We start from the raw sequence: 13,934 nt of genomic DNA, 5'->3' as shown, positions 1-13,934 counted from the left end.
AGCAGCCAGAAAAACCCATAGCGAAATGTAAATTACTAAAGTTGAAAGTAGAAAATAGATGGGATGCTGATCTGAAGAGGAGGTCGGTTGAGCTGCATTTCCCTTTGGGCAGCACTCCATCATACCATACCTGCTTAGGGCACCCCACAAACAAAGGTTTTACCTAATTAGATTTCGACTAGGAATGGCTCATTTTCTGGTATCGTATCCTGCAAATATTATACCAACAAATATCTGTCTCTGCACAACTCAATGGTGCCTCAGTCACAACCCCCCCCCCCCCATTATTTCTTTGTGACCTGACCAGCTGTCACACCGCCACTGACGAGGAGGGTCGGGGTGGAGACATTAACAAATCTTCGTTTCCACCCCGACCACAGGACGTTGCAGACTCCGCTTTGCGGGACTGGAACTTTAAGTAGGTGGGAACGGCAGGATCGACGTCAGCGGCCGTGGACCAATCGGGAGACGGGTTCTGCAGTAAAGCACACCCGAAAGAGGACAACGGCGCGAATGCCGGAGGGAGAATCGAAGGAGGGGAGCGAGAACGTGAGGATCAGTGGAGAGCGAGGAGTGTTGGAGCGGCGGAGGACGTGGAAGAGTGGAGAGCGAGGAGTGTTAGAGTGGAGAGCGAGGAGTGTTGGAGCGGCGGAGGACGTGGAAGAGTGGAGAGCGAGGAGTGTTGGAGCGGCGGAGGACGTGGAAGAGTGGAGAGCGAGGAGTGTTGGAGCGGCGGAGGACGTGGAAGAGTGGAGAGCGAGGAGTGTCGGAGGTGCGGTGGAAGATCAGGAGCGGAGGGTGAGAACCGGGGGAGAGGAGGAGGTAGCCGAAGCGAGGAGAGCGCAGGACGGTGCCCGGATTGACGAGAGGCGAGTCGGAGGGAGGAACCGAGAGCCAGGAGGCCAACGGCAACGCGAGTCGCCCCGCCACGTTCCCGGAGGAGCGTGGCTGGGAAAGGTACGGGACAGATTCCTGGGAATTACCTTTTCACGGGGAGGGACTCACTAGTGGGAGAAGGGGAGATCACGGGGGTGTGAGTGTACAATCTTTGAGGAAGCTCTTACTTCGCCTTTCTCCCCTCACACTCCTCTGTGAGTATTCATTAAGTTTTGTTTTTGGTGAATACAACGTGGTGACGGCCCCGGTGTTCCCACACTCCCTTAGTCCTTCTCCCCTCTGGCTATACGATCCTCACCTCATCCGTGTATACGGTTGGTTTTGTCTCCTTCCCTTCCTACGTAACCAACCCGGAGAGACGTGGAGCGAGCGCACGAAGTCGGAAAGGGACCTCGGGGATGAGAGGAGGGAGACTGAGAAGACCCTATCATGGATGTTTGCGCCTAATTGTACCTCGACCAGGAATAAAAACTCAAACCTATCCAGAACCTCGTGTATAGTGGCTCATTCTCCCGAGAGGAAAGGGGGGATTGGGGGTCACCACACGACACCAGCGTAAATGTATATTAAGACCAGTGCTGAGAAATTTAAAGATCCAGAAATGCAAAGAGGCACTGGAGTACCTGCAGTTGCTTCAGACTGATGTGGTGTGTCTAGCAGTTTATAGATTTATAATCTCTGTAGTAAACTGTAGGAGAATTATTGGGAAATAATGTACATCACTTATGTATTGTTTTTTATGTATTCATTTTTATTAGATCCTATATAGCATCTTAGAGTATGCATCAGTTTTTTTTTTAACAAAAGGAGAGGATAATAACCTGTATTGACGGTCTCTTATGCACAAAGTCACTTTAACCCTCTATTGCACAAACGGATTTAAGCGTATTGTATGATAGTTGTTATTCTGAGAAAACGATTCAATTTTTCACTGCATGCATTTTATATTGTGCTTTTATGGTTGGTTTCAAACCGAATGAAGACTTTTAAACTTGAGAAATATAATCATTTCCTTAAAAGACCTGGATTCTCCCTAAAGAATGATTTAAAATGAGGGATTGCAGTTTAATGGAAGTATTACAATAACACTATGTTATTTTTTTTATTGTGAGGCTTTGGGCACAGCTACGGGCAGCAATGTGGCACTGGCAGATTGAAACATTTTTGTAAACTATTCTGAACAGAAATATACACTGGAAAACGATACTATGTACATGAACATACACATTTGATGGGCATATGCTACAATTATTTTTGCTGACGAATGTTCAGAATTTGTTGAATATCTGGAAAATGCACTTTTCTTTTTTTTTTTTAATAACTTTATTTTTAATTTTCTGTACAATTAAAAAACAAAACTTCGAGATGGGAAAAGAAATCATCAATACAAAAAGTACGATCAATAATGGGCATGGAGGTACAGCAATGGACAATGGATATTGCAGAAGATTGTTCAAGAAAAACCATACATTCACATCGACAGTGGCAGTCCAGTAAGTACATAAGGCAAAACCTTCTAGAATTCCGATCTCAAACAGACGGTGGGAAAGCATTTCTTACGGGCCAGAACCAGACCTCGCATGAGACAGTGCAAGGGCTCCCTCTTCTGCATCGGGATCCAACTTATAATATTTCAACCATGGGGACCAAATTTTCTGAAATTTACGTGGGCAGCCCCTCGCCTTATAAACCACTTTCTCCGCCGCCATGTAGAGATCCATATTGGACTTCCATTCCATAAGTGTAGGAAGGTGTTGTGCCCCCGAGTATGGAAAATGCACTTTTCATTCAATGTACTGTGGAGAACAGAAATGCGGGGGTGGGTTGTGGACATTTTGGAAATGTCCATTACCGGTCCTTTATCAGAGATTTGTAGATTAAGCAAACTGATATGAACAAATTACTTCTGTAAGCAAGTTATTATTCAAGGTCTATTATGACTAGTTTGGTATTTGAGTATCAAGGAAGAAATGCCTAGAATTCGATCAAAAACAACTGGACATTAGACAGGGAGATGATTTGGAAACGTATTTTATGGACACCTGGTTTCATATTAAATGTATTTGGAAAAATTGAATAAAGGTATCTCTGTGGTAGCAACAGAATGTTAAAAGAAGAAAAAATACTTTCATTATACACTACAGCTTATAGTCTTTGAAAAAGGAAGAGATTACAACAAACAACTGGAGGATATTGCAAAATGGCAAGGAATTGCGAACAATATTTTCTTCAAAGCCAATGATTATCTTTTAAAAAGAAAAAAAAATGTTAATAAAAGCAGAATACTAAGAAAAAGTGGCACAGAATTATTAGCTGCACATTAATATGTCAAGTTTCCTATTGCATGGTAACTCAAAGGATGTCACAAGAGGTCCACAGACAGCAAAGCAATTTTAAAAAGGTTTCGCCATTTGAACGTTACACATGCAATCAAATGACCATGGGGCAGGAAGGATTGTACATGGGTTAGACATACAATATATATGTATAACAAGTGATGAAGAGAAATCAAATGATATTGAATTTGTCCAACCGTTCTTTTTTAAAGTGAAACACAATGTGATGGAATTGTTTTTCAAGTCTGATGTGCTAATTAAACCAAACAAAAGTCAAAAACATCTGGAAGAATTACGACAACACAATTTCCATGAATGAGTAAGGAAACATGTGCGTGCAATTTTATAGATTCATCTGTAGTTTCCACCAGTAATTGAGGATCACCCATAATGTGAGTGAAATGTTTTGAGAATGCATGGTCCATGAGGCTATTGTGTTAAAGTCACAGAGGTACCTTACCTTGGAGCTCACATTTGTACAGATATCCACCTTTCCTTCCACAATTAGTTGCACTGCTTCTTCCATGTCCCCCTTTGCAATGGAAAGCACCTTTTTAGCCTGGCTCACGGAGCACGAAGGAAACATCTCCACCAACAGGTCCACTCCGAGTTTTAGCTCATTCGGCTCCTAAAAGAGAAGGGTAGTAAGATCTGAAGTTCACCTACGAGTTCAGTAAACTTTCACTACCATTTCTAGACCACCTATTGTATCCAAAAGATGAAGGCATTTACTTTGAACTGTACACCAAACTGATGGCTCGGAATTCACTTTAGAATTAAACCAGCTTCCATCCCCACTCACTCAAACAATCTTACAGTGGAACAATTTGAGATTACGGCGAAACTGCACGGAGATTAAAGAAATTCAAAGAACATGCACATACACTAGGTTTCCATTCACAACAACGTGCTTAACCCACCAATGTCATACAAAGATCATGTAAAAGAGCAAGAAATAATAATCGGGAAGTTCTACTTGACATGGTCACAAAGAGTCCAATGGATCGCTTAGACTGTTCCAGTACCTACAGCCATCTGACAGATATAGTGAAAAAGAAAATCAATCAACATGAGTTGGCACATTCTGAATACTCGTTTTAAGCAATTACCAAAACCTCTATTTGATCTACAACGAAGTAGAAATAGAGGACATTGTAGTACACACACACGTCCACGGGTTGTCCCCCCCGTGGTTAGACAGAACACACTATGGTCAACCACACCAGCAAAGGGACATTATCCCTGAGCCTCATGTTCTGTCTGTGCTTTTACATCAAGACTATAGATCTGAGTCTTACCTCTCCCTGGGTACTACACCGTTTGGCTAATTGCAACACGGAAGGGGTGATCTACTCTTACGCTGCCCATGCCATCTATTGTTTATAGGCATGACTACACGTAAGGGGAAACTGAGGATAGGTGAGCATCGTAGTTCCGTCAGATGTAAAAAAAAATAAGACAACACAAAACTCACACAACACTTTCTTAGTGTAGGTCACACTGAGAATGACATTCATTGGATGATCATTGATAAGCCAAAATATGTTAAAGAGATGGGTACCCATGAATCAGTTCTGTTCCACAAGGAACCGAGGTGGATTTATAAACTTTGATGTGACATTACCTGGACCAGTCTGGTTAGATGATTCCCCCTATTAGCTATCAGTCTATAGATCTCCCCGCCATAACAGGACGTAGCTGTGCCTTATCAAGATATCTCCCACTCTTCTCTTCGGGTCATAGGTTATGACCTTATTTACCCACACAGGACAAACTATGTTATACCTTTCAGCCTACCGTGTTTGACGATTGTTAGCCGAATGGACAAGATATCACAATTCCTTCTGTTTGACGTGGGCTCTCTACGAACTGACCAAGATGAGTTTAACTGCCCACACATTGGGATAAAAGTTTCTATAACGAAGTCCTTCATACATTTGAATTCATGGGACTTTACCTTCTGGGTCAATTACACATCAAGACTCGACATTGATAGTTTTGAGGTGTTTTACAAAAAAAGACTACGTTTCCCATGATTCTCGGCATGGTAGATGTTCACAGCATCATACATCATTTCTGTCCATTTCTATCTCATTTTTAAACTCGTAGTGACAGGAGATCATTCTCTTGCCAGGACCCCTCCAGAGGGAAGCGCACTCGGACTACCGAACGGGCGAGTGTTCGCTGTGGGTCCTATATTGTACTCGGTAAAGATGTTATCTGGTCCAAGATCGTTATCGGCTCAGACGAATTTGGGAGGTAGAGGTAGTACACTCCACTATACCCGCTATCTCGGACCTTACATCCCGAGCCTTTAACTACTAACAATTGTGTTCTGGGCTCTCCCCATTCAGTGGGTAAACTTAGTGTACTCCATAATATCGGCTATCTTAGACTCTACACCCGCGTTCCTTTAAATGCCAATGATTTTGGGATGGTTTGAATTCTGGGCTCTCCCCTTACGGGTGGACCAACTTTGACCCTAACATGCTTGGGGAGTACAAGGTCGTTTGCCGAAGACCGTGAAACAGTGAACGCTAGGATATGAGAACATGCATCCTGCATTACATAGGTCTGTATTACTATCTCTGCTATTATAGTTTAGAGTGTCAATGTGTAACAACAGTTGGGTTTGTTTTTTTAGATCAGGAGGTGATTTGCACACATGCTCCTACACAGCCCTGAACTTTGATCCAATCAACTGTGTGATTATAGGAGAAGTATGTGCCATGGATAATTGTACATTTTTTCGTTTTGATAGATGGGATACAACTAACTTTGAGTAAAACTTCCGTAGTTCCCTTTGCTTTTTAACGACTAGATAGAATGAGTTACATTTATTACATGGCCGTCTGTCTCTTGCCATACTTAGTACATGAGACTAGGGATTATGCTGGCCACACAACACTGCCATCTGTCTTTCCTTCTTTGTGTTTTTGTTTTAATAGCAGAGACGGCTGTGGGGTACTGTATGGCTGAAGAGAGGTAAAACTTAATTCCTCCATCAGGTAACCCAGTTTTGGCTTTCAATTTCACATCACAAATGGCTTTAGGGGTAAAACAAGATTGTGCCCTGGAAAATCCATGTGCATCACAGTTATATAAGACAACTTTTATTTTTATTCCTTCCAGATGGAGATGGTGTACTAATCACCCATCCTTTTTGTGGCTCTACACTTTCACAGCCAGTATATCCATCGGATATATTCTATGATGTAATGCAGAGTGACTTGGTTTATCTTTTGGTCCTGAAGAATGCCCAGGAACTACGGCTGGAGTCAATTGAAGGCAAAAACATGTTGACCACCAAGGGGGTATATTTGCTTTTAACCCCATCCAAGGGTACCATCGAATAAAATTATTGGGTCCTGCAAGATAGTTTTAACTTTTCACATCTCTCTTTTGCACTCAGCCCTTCACTCCCATTTTTCATTGGCGTCCCCCATTGTAAACACTCAGCTCCTCTCCACCTATCTCACTCAGAAGAGAGTTGTAGCCCACACCTGGGACCTTGCGGCCTGGATGTGAGGAGGGAGCCCTATAATGACGCATGTCACCTGAGAGTGGGTTCTCGTCCTTAAAAAGGAATACTTTCCCCTAACCAACCCCACCAGTTGTTAGAGACCGTATCTTTTGTGAGTTTGATGTACTGTTAGTGAGTGATACGCGCCGATCTGGATTTTCTCCCTTAGATCCTTAGAGTGATTTTGATTGAGAGGTTTTACATAACCAGCTGTACTCATGGACCTATTTATTTGGTTGAAGGTCAAGAGGAGAAAGCCATGTTATGAGGGCTAGAATTTATTCAGGTGCCTGTCTGTAAGGGGTTAACATCAATATGATAGTATAATTTGATCTCGAGTGTGGTTGGAGTTGGAGAAGATTAGGTGGTGGTCTCTCCAAAAGGTATGTTAGTTGCCTGCATGATAATGCAAAAATTGCATACTTTCTGTGGCCAGCTTTGTGCTACTCTCAGCAAGTCACAGGAGCTACACTGAGCGCTTCCAGATTTGTTGGGAATGGTTGTTGGCTGTGGGAGGAAACATTTGTCAAACCATATGTTCAGATCACCTAGTATGTAGAGCTTGTTATGGATTAAAGAGATATTTGAGACAGAGTCCATGAAGGCCTGTATAATTTTTCAGCAGTGGTGTGTAAATATGAAGGCTTGCACACAAGAAGGTAGGGGTGAAAAGCAGACCAGGAAAGACTTACAGCCTGTCAAGAGTATGTTCAATGTTGGCAGACTGCAACGATTTTCCAAAGATTACTGCTAAACCGCCTCGTTCTTCCCCTGGCAGGTAGGTATATGGATTTGCCATCCTGGTGAAAATCATTTGTGGGCTTATCACACAGAGATGTCATGTCCGAGCTAAATTTTGGTTACAAAGAGCAGGTCAAGATTTTGATGCGAAAAGCAGGTATAATTTTGAGTTGGATATTAGTTTAATAATATTTTATCCGTTCCTGTTCCCTGAACAAATGCTGATCACCAGGTAGTTCAATTGAGACGGTATTTGATAGAAGAGACGGCACCAAACAAAAGGCATTAGTACAAGGTATGGATGGTGGAGTGGGGTGGAGGTATAGTATGATGAGATTGGGGAAGAGCTGGGCAATATTAGAAAGTAAAAAGGAAACTGAACAAAAGTGGATAGGTAAGTATTCTTCTTCCTAAAAAGAGGTTGAGTAAGGGCTTAGTTGGATTAGGGGGTGTAGGCAACAGTGCAGATAATGGTTTAGCCTGTGATAAGGGATGAGGTGAGTAAGCAGTTATTGTATTACTTGTCTGTAAGGATTCGTGGTAGTGAAGCAGTGGGGATGAGAAGGAGGTAGAGGTGATGTGACAGTTGTCTCTTCCTTGTAAGCTTGATGAGGGTGGTAGGTTTATGTGTTGACTGATAGCTTCTCAAATTCTTTGTTGTACTGTTAAATGGGGTGGGTGTTGGGGAAAGTGTATCGAGTGATCTGTGAAGGGGTGGATGCTGGCCCTGTTCAGGGAGACAAGTATCTGTCCAAATGTATCAAGAGGCAATATTTAAGAAGCTACTGCTGGGAAATTAACCAGCTAATCGCCAGTGGTCGTACTGTGGTTACTAAATACCAAGTATCAATAGCTTGCTAAAGGATGGTCAGTGCAGAAATTACCCTGCAGAAGGGGTACTCATTATGACATGGGTTGCCCAATGGACATAAACCACTAACATCATAGATCACTATGATTTTAGTTTTAGGGCTAACCTGTATCATAAACCACAATATCTCTAGGGTTCTACAATGTTGGATGATGGTTCCAAATTGAGGGTGACTAGCGTCAGCCAATGGGATAGACCCCAAGAGTATGGGCTAAAAGGTAAAAGGTTCATGTGATCTTCTCAAGACTATGAAAGTGCAAAAAGTGTGTCACGCTCATAAGTGGCTCTAATCCATCCCTGAGCCACAGGTAATGTAGTGGTAATTACATTAAGACATGTGCAACGAGGACACTGATCATCAGGGCTCAATTAATGGTCCTCCAAACATTTCCCAACCATCAGGACATGTGCTCATACTCAGGATGAGGGCACTTTCTCTCCTTGAAGGACGTCCACCACTCGCCTCGTGCTGGGCACACTAAAAAGGCTTCTCTGGTGTCCAATGCGTGGTTCCTGGCATAGGAAAAGTAGTTGAAGGTATGAGGTCATTAGTAACATGACACAAAGTCTGTACCTAGACGTCGTTCATAGCAGGCAGTGGCAGATCTTTATGAGGTTCAGACTAACATGACCCACTGCCCCTGCAAAGGTCAGTAGTTATTGCAAACACCGGACACTGATAGGAAAGCTGGACTATTTGCAATGTTGCACATCTGAGAACCGTATTTCCTCTCAATAAAATACCACACTGAAGTCTAACTCACCTTGAAAAATAAACATTTGTCCTCAAGGATGGCAGTTTAGAGTGCGATACTGAAAATGGAATTAAAATGTGGGGTTAACATTTTTATAGTAGGGGTGTAGTACCTGTTGCCCGGGTTCCATCTCTGCTGAATGAAGCCTCTCCAGAGTATCAATGTGCTCTTCACTAGTACCTTCATGGGAAGATAATCTGCAAACCCTCTCTGGACTCTTTGGAATAACATTTTCTGCAGGAGATTTCAAAACAGCATTACAACCAAACTGATATTGAGGAGGAGAATAAAGAACTGATAATCACATTAAAGTCATCTGCACCAACAGTCACCCCGGGAAGGGAATCTAGCACTGGGTCATAAATATGTGCAAGAGTGTTGTCGAGCAAATCACAGGATATGTGCTCACTAATGTGTCCGCCCAGCATTTCTCTAATCATTATGAAATAAGCTAGTGTGATCACCCACACTTCAGATGCCATGAAGGTGAAGCTTTCCCGTAATAAAATCACAACCTTGAGCTCTGAACAAATCTAGAACACGAGGGTGTGTGCAACGCAGTCAATGAATCTCTCCCCCCATTCAAGTCGTTGATCACTAAAGTTCACCCTATACAGGAATTAATAACGAGAAGCAAGGGAGGGAAGCGGCCCCCAGTCAGCCTAAAGTGTGTCACCGTCTCCAGCGCCCTGAACCCGAAGACAAATGCATACAGCTACGGAGCCATAGGGTGTCACTACAGGTCTGCACTCCCATCTGTGTCTGTTTTTCCATCAATCCCCACCTCCCTGGTACCTCTTCTGTGCCATCACTCACATCTTTGCTTTTGCTGGGCCATTAGGTCCTGTCATCCCACCCACCATTGCACTAAGATCATCGGCGCTGTGGCTGCATGCAGTGTAGGAAGGTGGAATCTGACTGCATGGTTGCCCCCACTTTTTTTCCTGGTGTTTTGCTGGTTTTCTACCTAGTTTGGCTGTTATCCGGCTATTCAGGACCCCAGCCTATCTGCTTTCCCCTTTAAATTGATTACATGTACTTTAGGTACACTCCAGATTGGATTCTAGGGAACCCTTATAAGTCCCTAGTATATGGTATACTATGTACCCAGGGCATAGGTACCCCATAGGCCTACCAGGGGCTGCAGCATGTGTTATGCCACCCCTGGGAAGCCTTCCAAAAGGACACAACAGGACTGCTACAGCAGCCTGTGTAAGGTGGTGCATGCACCCCTTACTGAGATATAGGTTCACTATATCTCTCAATATCACTGCACATATAAACCTATCAGATTTACCTGGACGAAACTCCGATACATAATCCAGGAATTTCAATGATCTACAATGCGCTAGATGACTAAGGAATCTCCCTTGGAGTAAAGAAGTTACTCCCCTGCAAGGCAGGCACCCAAGACGCATCTGACTAGTTTGTATCTCCGAAGCTCCCGCCGGATTCCGAAGAATTTGCAACAAAGGAGGTGGGTTCCCAGACTTCCCAGAGGCCAACCCGAGCTCCCAGCAAAGCTGAGACCCGTAGCCCTTGTGGGGACTGTGGAACCGGAACCCCTGGACACCGTGCACATTTGCAAGTGCATACGCTTCTCGTCGATCCTTGAGGCTGTGCCTTGTGCTACTTATAGTCCACACCCGAGCAGTGTCTCCACCAAAGAATACTGGCCTACACACAGAGTGTCCAGTGGGCTGGTATTGTGCGATTCCTCTCGAGGTCCCTTCGCAATCCCTGGTTCGTCGACTGGTGGGTCCCTGTGAAGGAAACTAACTTTAATTGAGCTTACCTGGTTGCCCCAGACTTGTTCTGAGTCTCCATCACTTGGGGATTCCCCAGGACCTTGCTGGTCCGCACTGAAGCATCTTTTCTCTTCCTGCGTGGGTTGCTGTTACCAAGGCTTGTTGTGTTCAATCCGAGGACCAACACCGCAGCACTCGACATCCTTCATGGGACAGCTCTAATCCAGCTCCTGGTTGTTGTCGACGCTTCCTGGTCCTCGTGGCTGCAGAGTCAAGCTTCACCTCTTTGCACCTGAAACACCCGACATAGGTGGGCATTCGTCTATTGTGCCCCTGGTCACTGGCAAGTGACCCAGACTCTGTCCCCTCTGCTTTTAGGTTCTTCTGATCTTCGATCCAGGCTTGGATCACACCGGACACTTTTCTTCTTCCCGGAAACAGCACTTTGCAGCAAATCGCCATTGAAATCAACGACGATTCCCAACACCATTTGACACTTATGCACTTTGCTTCCTTGGGTGAGGTAACTGGAGTACTCCGGTGCTCCGGTGCTCCCATGGGTGCTGGCCCTAGAACACCCCCCCCCCCCCCCCCAAGTCTAAAGGGGTTTGCTCAAAGTCCTCTCCTAAGTGTCCTTAACTTCTAAAATTCCAACCGCGACGTTTCCATGGAATAGTACGGGGCTCGCGCCGGTGTTCTCACACTGCACACGTCCCCCGTGGGTCTCCTGCATCACTACCTTGGGGGGTTCCTTGGGGTCCTAGCGATTCTACGTGCTCTAGGCACTGTGTCTAGTCAAGTTGTGGTTCTTATACCACTTAATATATGGTTTGGTCCCCCCCCCTGGGGCCCATTGTATATTGTGCCATTTACTGTCGTTTTAGAACTGTATTATTGTGTGTCTTGGACTCTAATCACATAAAGAGATTAGTAGTGAGTGTTAAGAAATAAATACATATATACACCTTGTATGGTTCTCCTTTCATTTAGTGATTCAAGAGGTTATAATCTGGTAAACCAAGCTGCTTTACACTCCTACAAGACTTAGCCTGAAGGCTGCTCTCCATAGCTACCACTAGGATAGCTTTCAATAAAGGTTATCTTTAAACCTATTCATCAATAAGGATTGCTTGGACTGGTACTAGGTGCCCACTATAACTAGTGGACAGCATATACCAGGCCAACTTCTCACATGCAGGCTGCCATGTCGTCACGCCAGACAGGCCTTGTGCAGGTCACTAAGCTTTTCAATGTCTTCCTACCTGCAGTCTAGTCCCATTCTGTCTCCGGTGTGTCAAAAAAAAAAAATGTTGCCATAGAAACTACCTCTCAGCTTGGAAGGAAACAGGAGGACATAGTAGGACACTTGCAGTGCTTCAAGCTTCAGCCCAACTGCCATGAATCAACAATTGATGCTGAACAGAGCAGGTGTCATATAAAAGGACTATGATTTTAGAATTATACTGTACCAAGAGTGCGTCCCTCTCTAATGGCATCTTTGTTGAAGTGGTTGAGAAGGTTTAGTATATCCAGAGGAGCCATCTCAATGACAGCACTGCAACAGAATGTCGTATGGGATCCAGTGTCTGATTCAGTTCATGAGAAATTGCACCATACATGTGCTCTCTGCATTTTCTAGGATTCCAACCATAATAATGTGTTTTCTTTGGGCACTCCCTTCCGAATCTTCAGCACTATACTCCATCCTTTTGTAAACTATCAAGGAGGGGCGAGTGTGTAGAATGCATGGTTTGGGCCTGGTCTTCCACTGAAATGTCGCTAGTCTCAGGCTGTGTGATACGGTCAGTCGTTTTTCTGAGGTCCTGGCTCAGCAGGTGACATCAAACTGGACTTCCTCTATTTTACCCTCAAATGATGTCCTGGTATTGTTTATGGCATAGGTCTTCAAACTGTGGGGCGCGCCCCCATGGGGGGGGCACAGCATGCCTCCAGGGGGGGGGGGCGCACTTCACCTTCTATTGTTGCTGTCAGGCGCCAGTCCTGTAACTCAGCCCGCGCCGCTGCAGCTCCAGCTGCTGGGGGCTCGGCTGAGAGTGTCTGGAGTCACAGGTTTTTAAAGGCCAGAGGCGCAACGATTTCGGAGGTGGTGGGGAGTGGAAGGGGGCTAATTTTTCCAGCAACAGGAAGAGTGGCGATGCAGGGGCTCTAAGAAGGGGTGAAAAAAACAAAGCCTCATTAACGAGTAAATGGTCTTTTAAAGACCTTTGAAGTACGGGTGCGGCTGGCAGCACCAAAACTGTCTGTGTGTGTTTGCCCGGGAAGCGGTCTCAGCCGGGGCTGACACACACTACGAGTGGGTTTGGGGGCCAGGGGGGGTGAGAGCGCGGAAGCCCTTTGAGTCCTATGGGCGTTGCGCTCCTGATGTGAAGGCAATTGTATCCCCAGGTCTTAGTCAGAAGCCCAGTGGTCGAAGTGGGCGGGAGCGGAAGGGCACAGCGTGCCCCTCCTGCTTTAATTCCTAGGATTCTGTTCGCCTACTTTTTTATTCTGAAAATGCGTCCCAGGACATGAAATCACCATCACCTTTGAATAAAGGTCAGCCTTTCCTGGCGTTCGAGGACGGGCGGCAGAGAATTAACAGGACTCTGTCTTTTCCTTCTTGCTCAGAGAAGAAAAATACAGTGACCACTTCTGCTCTGCCGCTTCAGCTGCCCCCCCACACTCTTTCATTCTTCCCTCTCTTTCTGTCTAGCAGTTCTTCTCTTACTGAAAACGTGACTTCAAGATTGGGTTCTAACAACTCTCCTTCCTCTCCTTTCTTTTATTTGCTCCCCTGTGAAATGGATCCAAAAAAGAAAATCATTTTTGCTGGAAATGTCGTATTTTAATTCCAAAGTACAGCATCTGGAATAAAAGGTTAAAAATATGAAAAATAACTAAATAAAGTAAGACAGAGTGGTAGCAAACTGGCCAGATTGATTTTATTCACACCTAAGCACATTAGCGCCACTTTTACAGAGTTTGCCGGTGAAGCGCTATTTTTGTTTTCTTGTCTTTGTTTTCCCTGGGCTTGCAACTAGTGCACCAATCCTGGAGGTACTG

General features: G+C 44.7%; 1 protein-coding gene across 1 annotated transcript in view; it reads right to left on the bottom strand.

The window, feature by feature from the left end:
• Nucleotides 1–13,934, bottom strand: part of CUEDC2 (CUE domain containing 2) — a 118,413-nt gene that overhangs the window by 49,809 nt on the left and 54,670 nt on the right. The window contains exons 5-6 of the mRNA XM_085603906.1: nucleotides 9,236–9,357; nucleotides 3,694–3,861 (exon numbers count right to left, since the gene is read on the bottom strand). Of these exons, the coding sequence (XP_085460032.1) occupies nucleotides 3,694–3,861; nucleotides 9,236–9,357 (290 nt within the window). The remainder of the gene's footprint in view (nucleotides 1–3,693; nucleotides 3,862–9,235; nucleotides 9,358–13,934) is intronic.

This window comes from Triturus cristatus, chromosome 1_2 (assembly GCF_964204655.1).
Source record: "Triturus cristatus chromosome 1_2, aTriCri1.1, whole genome shotgun sequence".
Classification (NCBI taxonomy): domain Eukaryota; kingdom Metazoa; phylum Chordata; class Amphibia; order Caudata; family Salamandridae; genus Triturus; species Triturus cristatus.
This window is presented reverse-complemented; position numbering and strand designations above follow the sequence as displayed.